The 13,017-nt window shown below is 39.7% G+C and overlaps 1 protein-coding gene across 6 annotated transcripts in view; it reads left to right on the top strand.

The window, feature by feature from the left end:
* Window positions 1-12,052, top strand: part of gpam (glycerol-3-phosphate acyltransferase, mitochondrial) — a 58,916-nt gene extending 46,864 nt beyond the window's left edge. For 5 of the 6 annotated variants that reach the window (XM_068002121.1, XM_068002118.1, XM_068002119.1 and 2 more), the window contains 7 exons: window positions 1,104-1,240; window positions 1,467-1,544; window positions 2,974-3,099; window positions 3,811-3,931; window positions 4,851-4,919; window positions 5,944-6,002; window positions 6,561-12,052. In XM_068002121.1, the coding sequence (XP_067858222.1) occupies window positions 1,104-1,240; window positions 1,467-1,544; window positions 2,974-3,099; window positions 3,811-3,931; window positions 4,851-4,919; window positions 5,944-6,002; window positions 6,561-6,674 (704 nt within the window). In that variant the 3' untranslated portion in view covers window positions 6,675-12,052. The remainder of the gene's footprint in view (window positions 1-1,103; window positions 1,241-1,466; window positions 1,545-2,973; window positions 3,100-3,810; window positions 3,932-4,850; window positions 4,920-5,943; window positions 6,003-6,560) is intronic. The other variant, XR_010966674.1, reaches the window with a different exon arrangement.
* Window positions 12,053-13,017: the final 965 nt, after the last annotated feature.

The following is a 13,017-nucleotide window of genomic DNA, read 5'->3' as shown; positions in this document are numbered from 1 at the left end:
GATGATTGGCCTCCTACAACCACTACCGTCTTCCTTTATGCTAGGTATGACTCCAGCCACTGGAGAGTTTTCCCCCTGATTCACATTGACTTCAGTTTTACTAGGGCTCCTTGGTGCCACACTCGGTCAGATGCTGCCTTGATGTCAAGGGCAGTCGCTCTCTCCTTACCTCTGGAATTCAGCTCTTTTGTCCATGTTTGGACCAAGACTGTAATGAGGTCTGGAGCTAAGTGGTCCTGGCGGAACCCAAACTGAGTGTCAGTGAGCAGGTTATTGGTGAGTAAGTGCTACTTGATAGCACTGTTGACGACACCTTCCATCACTTTGCCGATGATTGAGAGTAGACTGATGGGGTGGTAATTGGCCAGATTGGATTTGTCCTGCTTTTGAGGACAGGACATACCTGGGCAATTTTCCACATTGTCGGGTAGATGCCGGTGTTGTAGCTGTACTGGAACAGCTTGGCTAGAGGCATGGCTAGTTCTGGAGCACAAGTCTTCAGCCGGGATGCTGTCGGGGCCCGTAGCCTTTGCTGTATCCAGTGCACTCGGCCGTTTCTTGATATCACGTGGAGTGAATCGAATTGGCTGAAGACTGGCTTCTGTGATGGTGGGGATATCGGGAGGAGGTTGAGGTGGATCATTCACTCGGCACTCCTGGCTGAAGATGGTTGCAGGAGAGGAGGGGAGGAATATACTGTTTTTTGCAGTGGACTATTGGAATTTGGTGGTTAAAATTATTCCTGGACATTTGATATTTTTACTTAGAATAACATTATATATAAGCAGCATTGAAGTCATTAGCATTAGTCCTTTCAGTACAAGGTTTCTAATGTGTACACTTCATGAATATTTAGTAGGATTATTCGGTGTAAATAAAAAGTAAATTTGACAACGGAAAATAAAGTACAAAAAGTGTTAGTTTTTTTATTAAAAGCATTGCACTTTACTCTGCATGTTTAATAATTGCAGACAGTTCCGAGGCAATCCAAAAGGTGCCTTTTGGTGTATTTTTTTTAGAGCTGAACAATCTTTCCCTGTAACTTGGCAGTCTCACTGTCCTGATTCCTGCCAGCTGTCATTCTCACTCTCACTGTATTGCAGCCTGTTCCCTTTGTGCTATTCTAAAGGAGAAGATTACAGAACCAGGCCAAACGGAGCTAACAGTCAGCCAGGAAAGACTTATTCGCACAGCTGCTAGTCTGTGTCACCTCCTTTCCAATGAAGTGACAGTAGCATTGGTAAGTGCAAAATGTGATGCACAAATCTTGTATAATCAATATCTATGGAGCATTCAACAATCTTGACTTAACTGATAATAGAGGAATGGTGATGAGTCAGGAATAATTGGAATAGGGTGCGCAGACGTACAATTTTTAATAAGATGTGTAGATTTTGGTAACAATGGGAATCATTCATAATGAATGACTTGTTAATTGATCTGATTCTATTCATTTCCATTTGTAGCCCTGTCAGGCAGTATACCAGGTTTGCCATGATGCTGTCGGAAAGTTCATTCAATATGGCATCCTGATGGTGGCAGAGGTGAGCAAACAATCTACTGAACTTTTAAGCACATAAACAACTGCGTCATTGGTGGATGCAAACTCAGTGTGAAGTGAGATAAGAGTTGTAATGCTGTACCCACCCAAACGTTTTTTTCTCTGCCGGTGGTGACTCATTGGGAAACAGAGTGAACGACAATAGAAAAACATACAAGATGTCATGTTCTCGGTTCCCCTTGACCCAGTAATGTATATAATTTAGTTCGCGAGCACTCACATTCTCTCTCTCTCTCTCTCTCTCTTTCAGCAAATTTCTTGAAAATGTTGGCTATGGTTTTCAAATGGAATCTATAGATTATTACTTTTTATTACCCAGAATTGATTGAGACCATTGTCACTTCCTTAAAACGTTGTTGAGTAAACTCCATACCTAGAACAATCTGCTCAAAAAGCTCAGTTCCCACAATGCTGTGCTGGTGGCATTCAAATTCCAGCTTAGTTGCAACATAAACTTTTTCAACGTTTTATTTTCCTGTATTTTGCAATTTTAATTTATGCCTCCCTTTACGATGAGGTGTCTTGTAAGTCACTCTGTTATGACTCAATCTTTTTTACATGGATATCAGATACTGTCACAAAGATGACTTTACATGTTTAATAGATATAAAGTCATGATACGATATATAGCCTTTGATCTTGTTTTAGAATGCAGAAAGTTACAGCTACCAGGATGACTTCTCAGAAATCCGTAATCTCTCTTTTAGAATCATAGAATGAGAGAATCACAGAATCTTACAGCACAGAAAGAGGCCATTTGGCCCGTCGTGCCTGGGCCGGCTCTTTGAAAGAGCAGTCCTATTAGTCCCATTCCCCTGCCCTTTCCCCATAGCCCTACAAATTAGCCCTCTTCAAGCACATGTCCAATTGCCTTTCGAGAGTTATTATTGAATCTGCTTCCACCACCCTTTCAAGCAGCGAGGCTCAATCTCTCCACATCACCTTTCATCTTGTGTATTTCCCTTGTATTAGGACATGATTATTCTAGAATCTGGAATGTGAGGACTGGTCACACACACAGTGACCTGGTCAGTTGAGGCTTAGATCATCGACCATAGTTCCTTTTGGAATCTTTAATGGTAGTTCAGTTCTTGAGATGAATATACTGTTAGGTGCCAGTTTTCTGCATACACAGATGGATATGCTCTTGGCATCCTGCAGTCTGTACCATAATTATAATGCATTGCGATCTTAGCTATTTTTTTGATTAGCTCCGGATTTTACTGCTCAAGCCATTCGGTGACTATCTGTTATTATGCTGTGTCAATACCTGCTTTTTCAGCCAGTAAATCACTGAACTCTTGTACTTTGTAAAACATAATCATTATGCACTAAAGAGTAGTGACACGATGTGAACAGTGGACATGTTTCTCAAATAATAACTAGGTGGTCTTTGTTTATTGAATGAACAGGAGGATTTGAGCCCCAGTCCTACAGAGGAGACATGGGTTAATAAGTACCCAGATGGTCTATCATGGAGAAGTGATGAAGAAGATGACAGCGATTATGGGGAAGAGCAGCGGGATCGTTACCTAAAGGTGTTGTATTACCAAATACTTTAGTTAGATTTAGTTGTCAGATTATAAAATTTTGAAGATTTCATTCTCAGTTGCAGTAAAGTGTGGTTTGGTGCTCAAAGACGAGAAGTGTTTACATAGTCATAGTTACTATTGAAAAGCAAATAATGTTTTTTTGGATGTGCCACGAGATTTTTTTATTATTCGTTCATGAGATGTGGGCGTCGCTGGCAAGGCCAGCATTTATTGCCCATCCCTAATTGCCCTTGAGAAGGTGGTGGTGAGCCGCCTTCTTGAACCACTGCAGTCCGTGTGTTGAAGGTTTTCCTACAGTGCTGTTAGGTAGGGAGTTCCAGGATTTGACCCAGCAACGATGAAGGAACGGCAATATGTTTCCAAATATCGATAAAATGTTGCTTCTTTATATATGTAACGTTTTCCCCTCAAAGTGAGTGCAACTGATTGGTCTCTCCTAACCACATGACTTAAATCTCCCATCTGATTAGTCCATGTGAACCACATGTGATTGGTCCCTGCAAGCCATGTGATTGGTTTTCTGGTATATGGCTAGCAGTGTTTGCAGGCTGCATCACTGTGCACTATAAAGTGTTTCGAATCAATTCAAAAAATTGCCTGTCAGCAATGCCACATAAGATCAACTAGTGTATTAAGAGATTGTTTATGCAAGTCAACAAAAACACTATAAATTGTTATAAAATTTAATTGTTCTAGGTGAGTCAGTCTCAGGATCACCAGGAGTTCATCACCTTCCTACAGCGACTGTTGGGCCCTTTGTTGGAGGCTTACTTTTCAGCTGCTGTTTTTATTCAAAGTTTTAGAGTTCCAGTTGAAGGTAGGTTTTACTGAGGACATCAGCTGTGCTCTTGCTGTTGTAACTAACAGCAAACAAGAGTCTTTAATTTTAGTTGATAACCTTTTTATCACTGAATAAGCAAACTACATTTAGATGTAAGAAAATGAAGCTTTTAATGATAAGCGGCATAACTTTTATTATTGTGGTTGTCAGGGGTGCTCACAAACACAGGGGTCCCAAAAAACCACCAGGCATGCTTTAAGTTTTGGAAATATTGTGAAGGAAATCTCCAGAGAAGGGTCATAAAAATCGTACTTGTGGTCTTTACCATTAACTGGCAATGAATGCCTATAATGAAGAAAGTGCAGGTCAGCATTTGGTCCGCATACTGTTGTGATCATTTTTCTTTCCTCAGTCAGCGTTCAGCCTGGTGACCAGCTGTGTCACATCATTTCTGAATGCCTCAGTTTTCTTTCTGATCTGGAAGGCTTGACTCTTGTTTCTCATGTGTGTGATCGACTTATTGAGGTCTCCTGCTGCAAACTCAATCAGAATAACAGGTTCTGATCTGTAACGAGCCGTCCCCTAATATCAGCCATAATGAAAAAGTTACAAATGCAACTTTCTAGTAACTATGCATCAAAGACCACACATGCCCAGGTCTGGTGGTGCTGAATCCGTGCTGCAGTACAAGAAGGACAAATTCAGCATGAATAAAACTAACTCATAAGATGAAGCTGCTTCCATTATGACTGTTTCCATTATATAAATAGGGTATAAAAGAGTTAGTGCTTTTTTTCCTTTCGAACAATGGTTTATTCATCTGTATGTGGTGGTTGAACTCCACTCAAAACGGAGGGACATCAAAAATATGCTATCCAACATTCTATTGTAATAAATGCTTTTCTTTGGTCAATGGTTATGTTACAGTTGTCAGAAATATGTTATTTTTTTTCAGAAACTGAATACATCAGCAAGTTTCACAAATATCTGTTATCCAGAACAGACATGAAGACTGCAGTATTTGGTGAGTTTTAAGCAGCTATATTATGGTACTGTCATTCCAAATCAAATCTTTTTTGCACAAAGTATACGTACTGCACCTTTGAATTTGCAAAGTGAACAATTATTATTCACATCTCCAAATTTTTCAGATCCCTTTCTTGTATTCACATGTCTAAGTAAAAAACCTATCACGGTAGTACTCAGGGGCTTCAGCTTAACATCCAATCCAGAGGATAGCACTTCCAGCAGTACAACACTTCCGCAGTACTGCCGTGAAGCATTAACCCAGATTTTGTGCTCAAATCCTGGAGTGGGACATGAACCCACAGCTTTGTGACTTGGAAGCAAAAGTAAACTAATACTGCCTGGCATGTGTCTGATACACTTCAGGCATCACCCTATGAGAAAAGGGTCAAAAGTATTTGAAAAAAGAGAAAGAAAGACAGTCATCTTATGACCTGGAGCCATAAATTTATAAGCTCCCGCCCATCTACAAGCCACCCCAATTTACAAAATTCCCAGCAATTTAACTGCTAATTGACCCCAGACTGTAATTAGACTTTGTGGTCTTAACCGGGACACGTTAGCATAAACAATTCCACCTTGGCAGCAGAGTAATGCATCTTGCATTCCATTGCATAATGTGCTTCAGTCTAGCGAGTTCTACTAGTATTTTTGAAAAAAGTTTGAAAGCCACTGGCAAATTTCAGATGTTACACCCAAAGTATCAAAAGAATTTAAAAAAGAGAGAAAGGCAGTAGTTACATGCCTTTTTCCCCTGATCTGAAGCTGGAAATATAAAAGGATATTCCCATCGGCAAACTTCCCTCACCAAACAGCAATTAAACTCTGTTTGACTTCAGACAGTGTTTTCTTACAGCAATTAGACTTGTGACCTTCAAGAAACACCATTCCATCTTAGCACTAGAATAACATTGTGTAGCAGTGTATCACTCCTGTTGTTATAAAGTAGTATATCCTCCAACTTGCCATGTGCAACACTACAGGAGATCCGCTGGATCAGCACATTTTCTTTTGTTCTGTAGGTGAGAGTGCCACTTTCTGTCTTGCAAAAAGTGCAGTGAAGACTCTTAAAGATCTTGGGGTATGTATGTCCATGATTCCTTTCATTTGAGTTCTAAGCTATTAATTGATTGCATGACTAGTTTCTTAATTGAGCTGTAAGTTATAATATTACTGGCTCAAAGTACTAACTGCAGGCAGAGACTGTAAAATTTTACTGCATTTACTGTTCTGCTGTCAGTGACAAAGTGATCCTAGAACTTTCAAAAGCAATGTGCACCACTCAGAAGTTGGTGTTAGTCTGGGGACTGACAGCAACAGAAAACATTCACCAACAGAGGTACTCGCATTTTTTGGCAGTGACAGACTTAATGCTGAAATAGTCACGGTCTTTTCCTACTGGTCAGCAAAATTGTTTCACCACTGCTGCCTGTACAGTACCTTCTCGTGACCTTTTGGTCAAATTGTGATCCCAGAAATAAGTCTTCAGAACAACTGCTGGTGTGTAGGCCCTTCCAGACATTATTAAGTTTGTGTTGAAATGTAACTCTGAGAAGAGAACAGTATCACGGCTACTGCAAGCTGTCCGCTTGCATACAAATGTCCATTATTTTAAATTACAACAATTCTGCCTTTGCAGGTTTTTAAAGTGCAGAAGAGTGGGAGCTCCATCTTGGAACTGAGCAACATCTTTCTACCTCTCATCAATCGACAAAAACTGCTGGAGTACATCCTTAGTTTTACTGTGATATAGAAAATACTGGGCGGCGTGTCGCAAATGGTGATTTATTGACATGGACTAATCAATCCATTTGAATCGGATAGTTGATTATTTGACATTTAAGAACTGAAATGAATATTTTACTTGGTGCGTTCTCTAATTTGATTTCTTTTCACTGTTTTAGTGAAGGGCATATTGCTGACTAGCTTGGCTGCTTTCCCCCCATGCAATTTGAGCTAATGTACCATTCCATTCAGTGTCGCCTATCTGTGTCTTTTGATGCAGGCACATGAAAACGTATTCCACTAAGAGGCGACTGCCATCATTGCTGCTGGCTTGTTGAATACACTGATATTTTGTGATAGACCTAGAAACTACAAAAGTTTGTCTGACCGTTAGTGCTTATGTAATTTATGGTTGTTATTTAATTTGAAGAGGCTTACACTATTCCTGACAAGTTGTGTTCATGGGCCATGGACTGGAGTGTCAAATTTAGCAATAATGAATGAGGTATCAAATTATCCTGGGTTCTTGGGACACCAGGGAGCATTGTTGCCATGCGAGAAAGCCATGTGCTAAAAGAGATTCTGCTGTACTAAAACCTAAGTGATCAGACACTGTGAGTTCTATTGAGATTAGGCTGTGGACTTTACCCCCAAGTAACATTTTTTTGTCACCATCTGCCATTCTCCTGACTTCACAGCAGTACCTTCCATCAGGAGTGAATCTGGTGGCTTTGGGCTTTATAAGAGAACTTCACCTAAACCCATCTTTAACACCACCCATAATCTGATGGAAGATCAGCCATTTGCAAAAATGTCTGTCTTTGGAATGACTTAAAAATTGTGATTGTAAAATTGTTGCTACTTAACCTACTTTCAAAAGATATGCTATCTTTAGGGCAATTTATCTTTTGAATGCAATATGGCTCTGATTCCCCCAGTTAGCTGATGTTGCTCATTTTGCAAACGGTAATCTTAATAAAGTTATTTTCTTCCTCCTTCCACCCCTGTTGCTGCCAACCTAGTCCCATGCATGATTCCCAAACTGAGGGGACAACATGTGACTTGGCCTCTGGTGTCTGCCATTGCCACATGAAACAGCTATGCCAGGAAGAATGAAACAAAGTTGTGGGTTGATGTGGCCTCAGCTGCAAGGAGAAATGAAAGAGTAATCTGGATTGATATCTTTTCCTCTCTACCCCTCCCCTATATGTGTCATTTTTTCTTTTTTTTCTTTTCTCTCTCTGTCCCCCTCCCCCACCTTTCTCTCTTGAGTCTGGCCAAGTTGAAATTGGGAACTTGCTGTTTGTGGAGTCAAGATTGCCAATCCATTCCCAACCACACTGTCCTGCATTGAGGACTCATTGTGTTGACAATTAATTGATCTGTGTGTGCTGGATCTCAAACTACAGATTGCTTTAGGTTTACTGAAAAACAGGTTCAGCTTATGTACTTAAATCTGAAGTACTTAGTGACCAAGAAAAAAGCCATATAACTTCAAAAAAGGGCTATATGTTTACAAAATACATTAATTGTACCTTGGCGATAAGGTAGTCCTTCCAGCAGTTATATCAATTTTGTGGCAAGCAACATGCTATAAGAGTAATGTGCATGGCTACTAACCTAAAGGCTGAGAGTTAAGATCCCAGCCTTGACAGACATTGAAACGAACCAGCCATCACAAGGCACCTCCCCCAGCATTCAGATTGGCCACTGCACGGCAACAGAATATTCCATTGTATAGGAGGGGGGTTAAAATAGCTTTTAGACCATCCCTAGTTTTTGAATGTGCATCTGCTGTCAGATGATCACAGATCGACCTTGGGTGGTACCTGTGAAGTCTGCAGTAGCATTATCACTGACAGTTTTCAAAGTACTGGAAAAGATTGCACCAGAGAATGGAACCATTTTTAACTTTGCATTATCTTACTGACGGAACTACTCCCAATATAGAGTCCAGCAAAGATCAACTTCTCATTCCCCTGATGACACACATCAACCTCTAATTTAAGAGGATTTACCACTACCGTGTGGGCATAAAATTCATACTATCCATAATATTTTGTCCTGTACCTCCAAAAGGAGAGACTTCCTAACTAGAAGTTTTATGTTTGGATTGTTGGATTATTCCCAACAGCTTTCAGTGACAGAAGCTCATTTATGTAAGCTGGATTTTCAGCTTGAATCTCTAGCGAAAGTGTGATGAATCTTATGGTGGACCATCTAATACTATAGAAATGTAAAGAGAAAAGCACTTCAGTATCATTTATAAAGGCTGGGATTAGGAAACCGCTATGTTGCTGTGAAATGTGTAAATACTGTAAGGCATTAACACTTTGTACTTTTTATTGTGTATCTATTTATTGAAGGTCTCAGCTGTTCCCCCTTCACAGAGTTAATGCAAACTCGTGCTGATTGAATCTTGGGAGAAAAGAAGTTGAGCTTTTAACAGTCAATGTTCCACTGACTAACTACCCAAATCCCTCTTGTGGAAAACATCACCTTTGTGTTAGACCAAAGAGTTTCCCATGTTAGTTGCATTGTATTTTAGCATGTATTTGTTCATTTTCATTCTAAACATGTATGTTCCATTTCTACTATATGCAATATGTTATGTATGTAAAGAGAGAGGATACTACATGCTGAATTATTTGATATTTCAATTCTATGAGTGAGATTGACTGCAGAACTTAAAAGTCGATCTTCTGCCTCATGAGTTGGGGGGGGGGGGGGAGCGGGGATTGTATGATATGTTTCTGGCGTGGAACAGGGGTTGAAAGAAAAACCACATACGCCATAAATCCGAAATAAAAACAGAAACTTTAACCTGTCTTTTCTCTTTCAAATGCTGACTGGCCTGCTGGTGTATTTCCAGCAGTTTCTGTTTTTGTTCAGGCATATAGTGTGATGTCTTTTCTTTTGATTTGTTTTAGGCTTTTAAAATCGCTTTTGTGATACAGTACCAGGGTGAGAAAAGAGTGAAGGATTTCTTTCAAGGAGTAGGACATTCTGAATGTACAGGCAGCTAAGAGGTATTGGGTCATACATGTTTTTGTCGTGTGTGTTGGTGAGAACAAAATCCTCACACATTCTCCAAAACACTTGTGATATAAACTGAAACCTATTTTATGTAATGAGGTGAACGTACAGAAAGTTTTAACTAGCTGAAAAGCATTAGCTGGCAACAATTGCACTGATCTGCTAGGCTCAGGACTCTGAAATAACCTAGATTACTAGAAGCCTTAATTATATGGTGCTTCCAAAAGTAAGAAAGAGCTTAAACCATTATTAAAGCCATACTGGAAATAAATGTGTCATGGATAAAAACACACAAAATATTAATAGCAGTTCACTGTCTTTTACCATATTTACCGTGCCATCTGTATTTTGGCATGTTCTGTTTTTTGAAACAGCAATACAATTTGAATCGATTTCAAAATGATTTAGATTTTGTGGCAATGACCAATTCTGTGGAAATGATCCTCTGACTATTTTAAATCAGTATCTGCTGTCAACATGGCAGTCATCATAAATTCAACTAACTGATTAGCTTTTTGGGCTGATTTGTTGAGTGTTAACACCAGCAAACAAGTCCTGAAATAAAATAACTCCCCTCCCCCACCACCAATTTTCTACCTCCCTCTCCTGAAGGCTGTGACTTGTTAGGATAAAGTACCATGAATTCTATTGGCCTTCCAGTGCACTCCCCTAAGTGGCCTCTTTTCATGAATGGGCTTGGTTAGTGAGTGTTCTGGCTATATTTCAACCATGTGGGCTGTCACAGCCAAGGCCAATCCTGCCCTTGCTTCTCTCACTCACTCCCTCTCTTTTTTTCTCTCTCTCTCTCGCACACACTTTGGAGCAGGGGATCACTGGATGGAGATCAGGAGCAGAAATCCCAGCCATTTTTTTCCCCCCCAACCCTAGCCCAGGGATGCTGAGGCTGTGATCAGCTAACTCAACACAGACTAGGAATTTAAACCTTTGTAGTCTGGATCATTTAGTACCATAACCACACTGTGCACTTACTGAGCCACTGGGGGAACTCCATCGAATACATGTTAAAGATAACTCAATATTTGACTGGTTTGTCATGTACTTTTAAGTTGTTGTAGTTTCCAACGTATACTAACTGCATTACTGTAACTTTAGCAACATTTATTTAATGTTGTATGAAGAGAACAAATGTAGGTAAAAGTACAAAACAGGGAAAGCATGGCAGGTATAACTCAATCTTTAGGGTATTATGTAAGTGGTGCTGTCCATATTCTGGTGAATGATCTGACCTAGTTGAGAACGTCAAGAACTTACTCTTCCATTCGAGTACAAAACAAAGTTACATATTACCTTACAGATCAATCTCCTACATATTGCTGTAGACGTATGCTTGTTCAGTTCTGTTTTAGTGATGGAAAAGGTTAAATGAGGAGGTTGCTGTTTTCTTTTTGGTGCTAACTGGCAACAAAATGGCATTGTATAAAACTTGCAATATTACATAGAATGTACAGCACAGATACAGACCACTCGGCCCAACAGGCCCATGCCAGTGTTTATGCTCCACAGGAGCCTCCTCTCCCCGCCCCGCCCTCACTTCATCTAACCCTGTCAGCATATCCTTCTAAATAGAATAGCATATTCTGTTTTCATTTTTTAATTCAGTCCAAGGATGCTGCAGAACTGGAAAATTAGTACTGGATGGAAATTGAAATGTTAAGATAAGTGGTTAAGATTGAGGTTGCAGTGTTCTTGGATCCAGAGGACTTGGACCCATGGCCTATTTTGCTGCCAGTACTAGTAGCTACAGTACTGATATCAGTGCTGGTCTAAGCTGCTGCATGATATTGGTCTTTGACTAATGCCTGCAAAAGGTCTGAAACTATTTATAAGGGGCATAATGCATATTGTTTGACAGATCTGCACATTTTTGGTTATATTACTCATTATTATACAAGCATAGTTCATTTACCTATTTTAAATAGGTAAATATTGTACCACAAAATTACTTTAGGGCAGTGCGATGCAGTTTGAAGATTAACCACCACTAAAGCTCAGTTGTACAAAACAAAGCTGCTATTGCCCTTGATGGGGGTCTCGAGAACAGTTGGGAATGCGACGCAAGATTTAGTTCTTGCTCAAGGCGTAATCAATCATTACCACAGAGCCAAAAAAGGGCTGTGACATTGGTTCTGTACAGTTGTGAGCTGTTGTCTATCTGTACGTAGTATTTTTGGGGAGGGAAAGGAAGGGGGAGAATGAGAAAATGTGCAAGCACTGAAGCCCTTTTTGTGACTATTAATTGTGATCTTGATGTTTGAAATGCAAATTGCAGGAGACTGATCTCAAAGATCTTATATCTGGTTTGAGGAGAACTGTTTTGTCACTTTTATAAAATAAAAGTTTATAAAAGAGGTTTGTGCTGTTTTTTTCAGTGTTCTGGCCTAGCAGTTACTTTTCAGTGGCTTGCAGACTACTCAATATTCACCTTAAGTTTGAATGTGTACCCTAAGTTGCCAACACTAGCTGGTTCTCGATAACAATCCATTAGAAAATATCGTGTTGGGCTGTTCTTTTCAGGACAAACACACAAGAGAAAAGCTACTCTCTTTAAGCTGTACATTAATGTCAGCCTCCATTGCTCTCGAGTGCCACGTGGAGAGTAAATAAAATGGGGAAAATAAACACAATGGGCTAAAGCACAAATAGAAGTTTTACTCAGCACTGACCCAACAAAGTAGGCAATTATCTTTTAGCTAAAAAATTTTAAAAGTGCTAGAATGAGAGGTTATAGTAATGAAGAAAGGCTTGAAAAGTTTTTTTTAACTGGTTCAGAGAAGGTTAAAGGGATCTGATGGTGGTTTTCAAAGATTTGGGTAGAATTTCGTGGGGGTTCTCCAATCTTCTGCCGTAACTTCAGAAACCCTGGAGAAACAGCCCTTATTATGTAAACGACCATTTATGCTGTTTCTGCAGGGTTCCTGTCAAAGTTATGGTAGGAGATCAGGCGAACCCCTCTTGGAAATTCAACTCTGCTGTTTCCATTGGTTGGCAAATCAGTAACAATGGAGCGTAGACTCAGGATTGTTACGGGAAGAATGAAAGGGAAGTTAGATTTTTTTTAACAGAGGGTTATTAGAATATATTTGCCACATATGACCACTGAAGCAGAGACTAACATTAAAAAGGAAATTGGATAAATAGTTGAAAAAGAATAATATGAAACAATACAGGGAAATGGTATTAGAATAGATAGCTCCAGTTAAAGGCAATTGCATGCTAGCTCTTTCTCTGCTACAATTTCTGATTCTGTCAGAACAAATTTCATAATTATTAGCTAATCGATTGACCGTAAACTATTTTGTTTTTTGTTACAATAA

This window comes from Heptranchias perlo, chromosome 21 (genome assembly GCF_035084215.1).
Source record: "Heptranchias perlo isolate sHepPer1 chromosome 21, sHepPer1.hap1, whole genome shotgun sequence".
Classification (NCBI taxonomy): Eukaryota; Metazoa; Chordata; class Chondrichthyes; order Hexanchiformes; family Hexanchidae; genus Heptranchias; species Heptranchias perlo.
The sequence above is the reverse complement of the archived record's forward strand: the minus strand, read 5'-3'. Positions and strand labels throughout refer to the sequence as shown.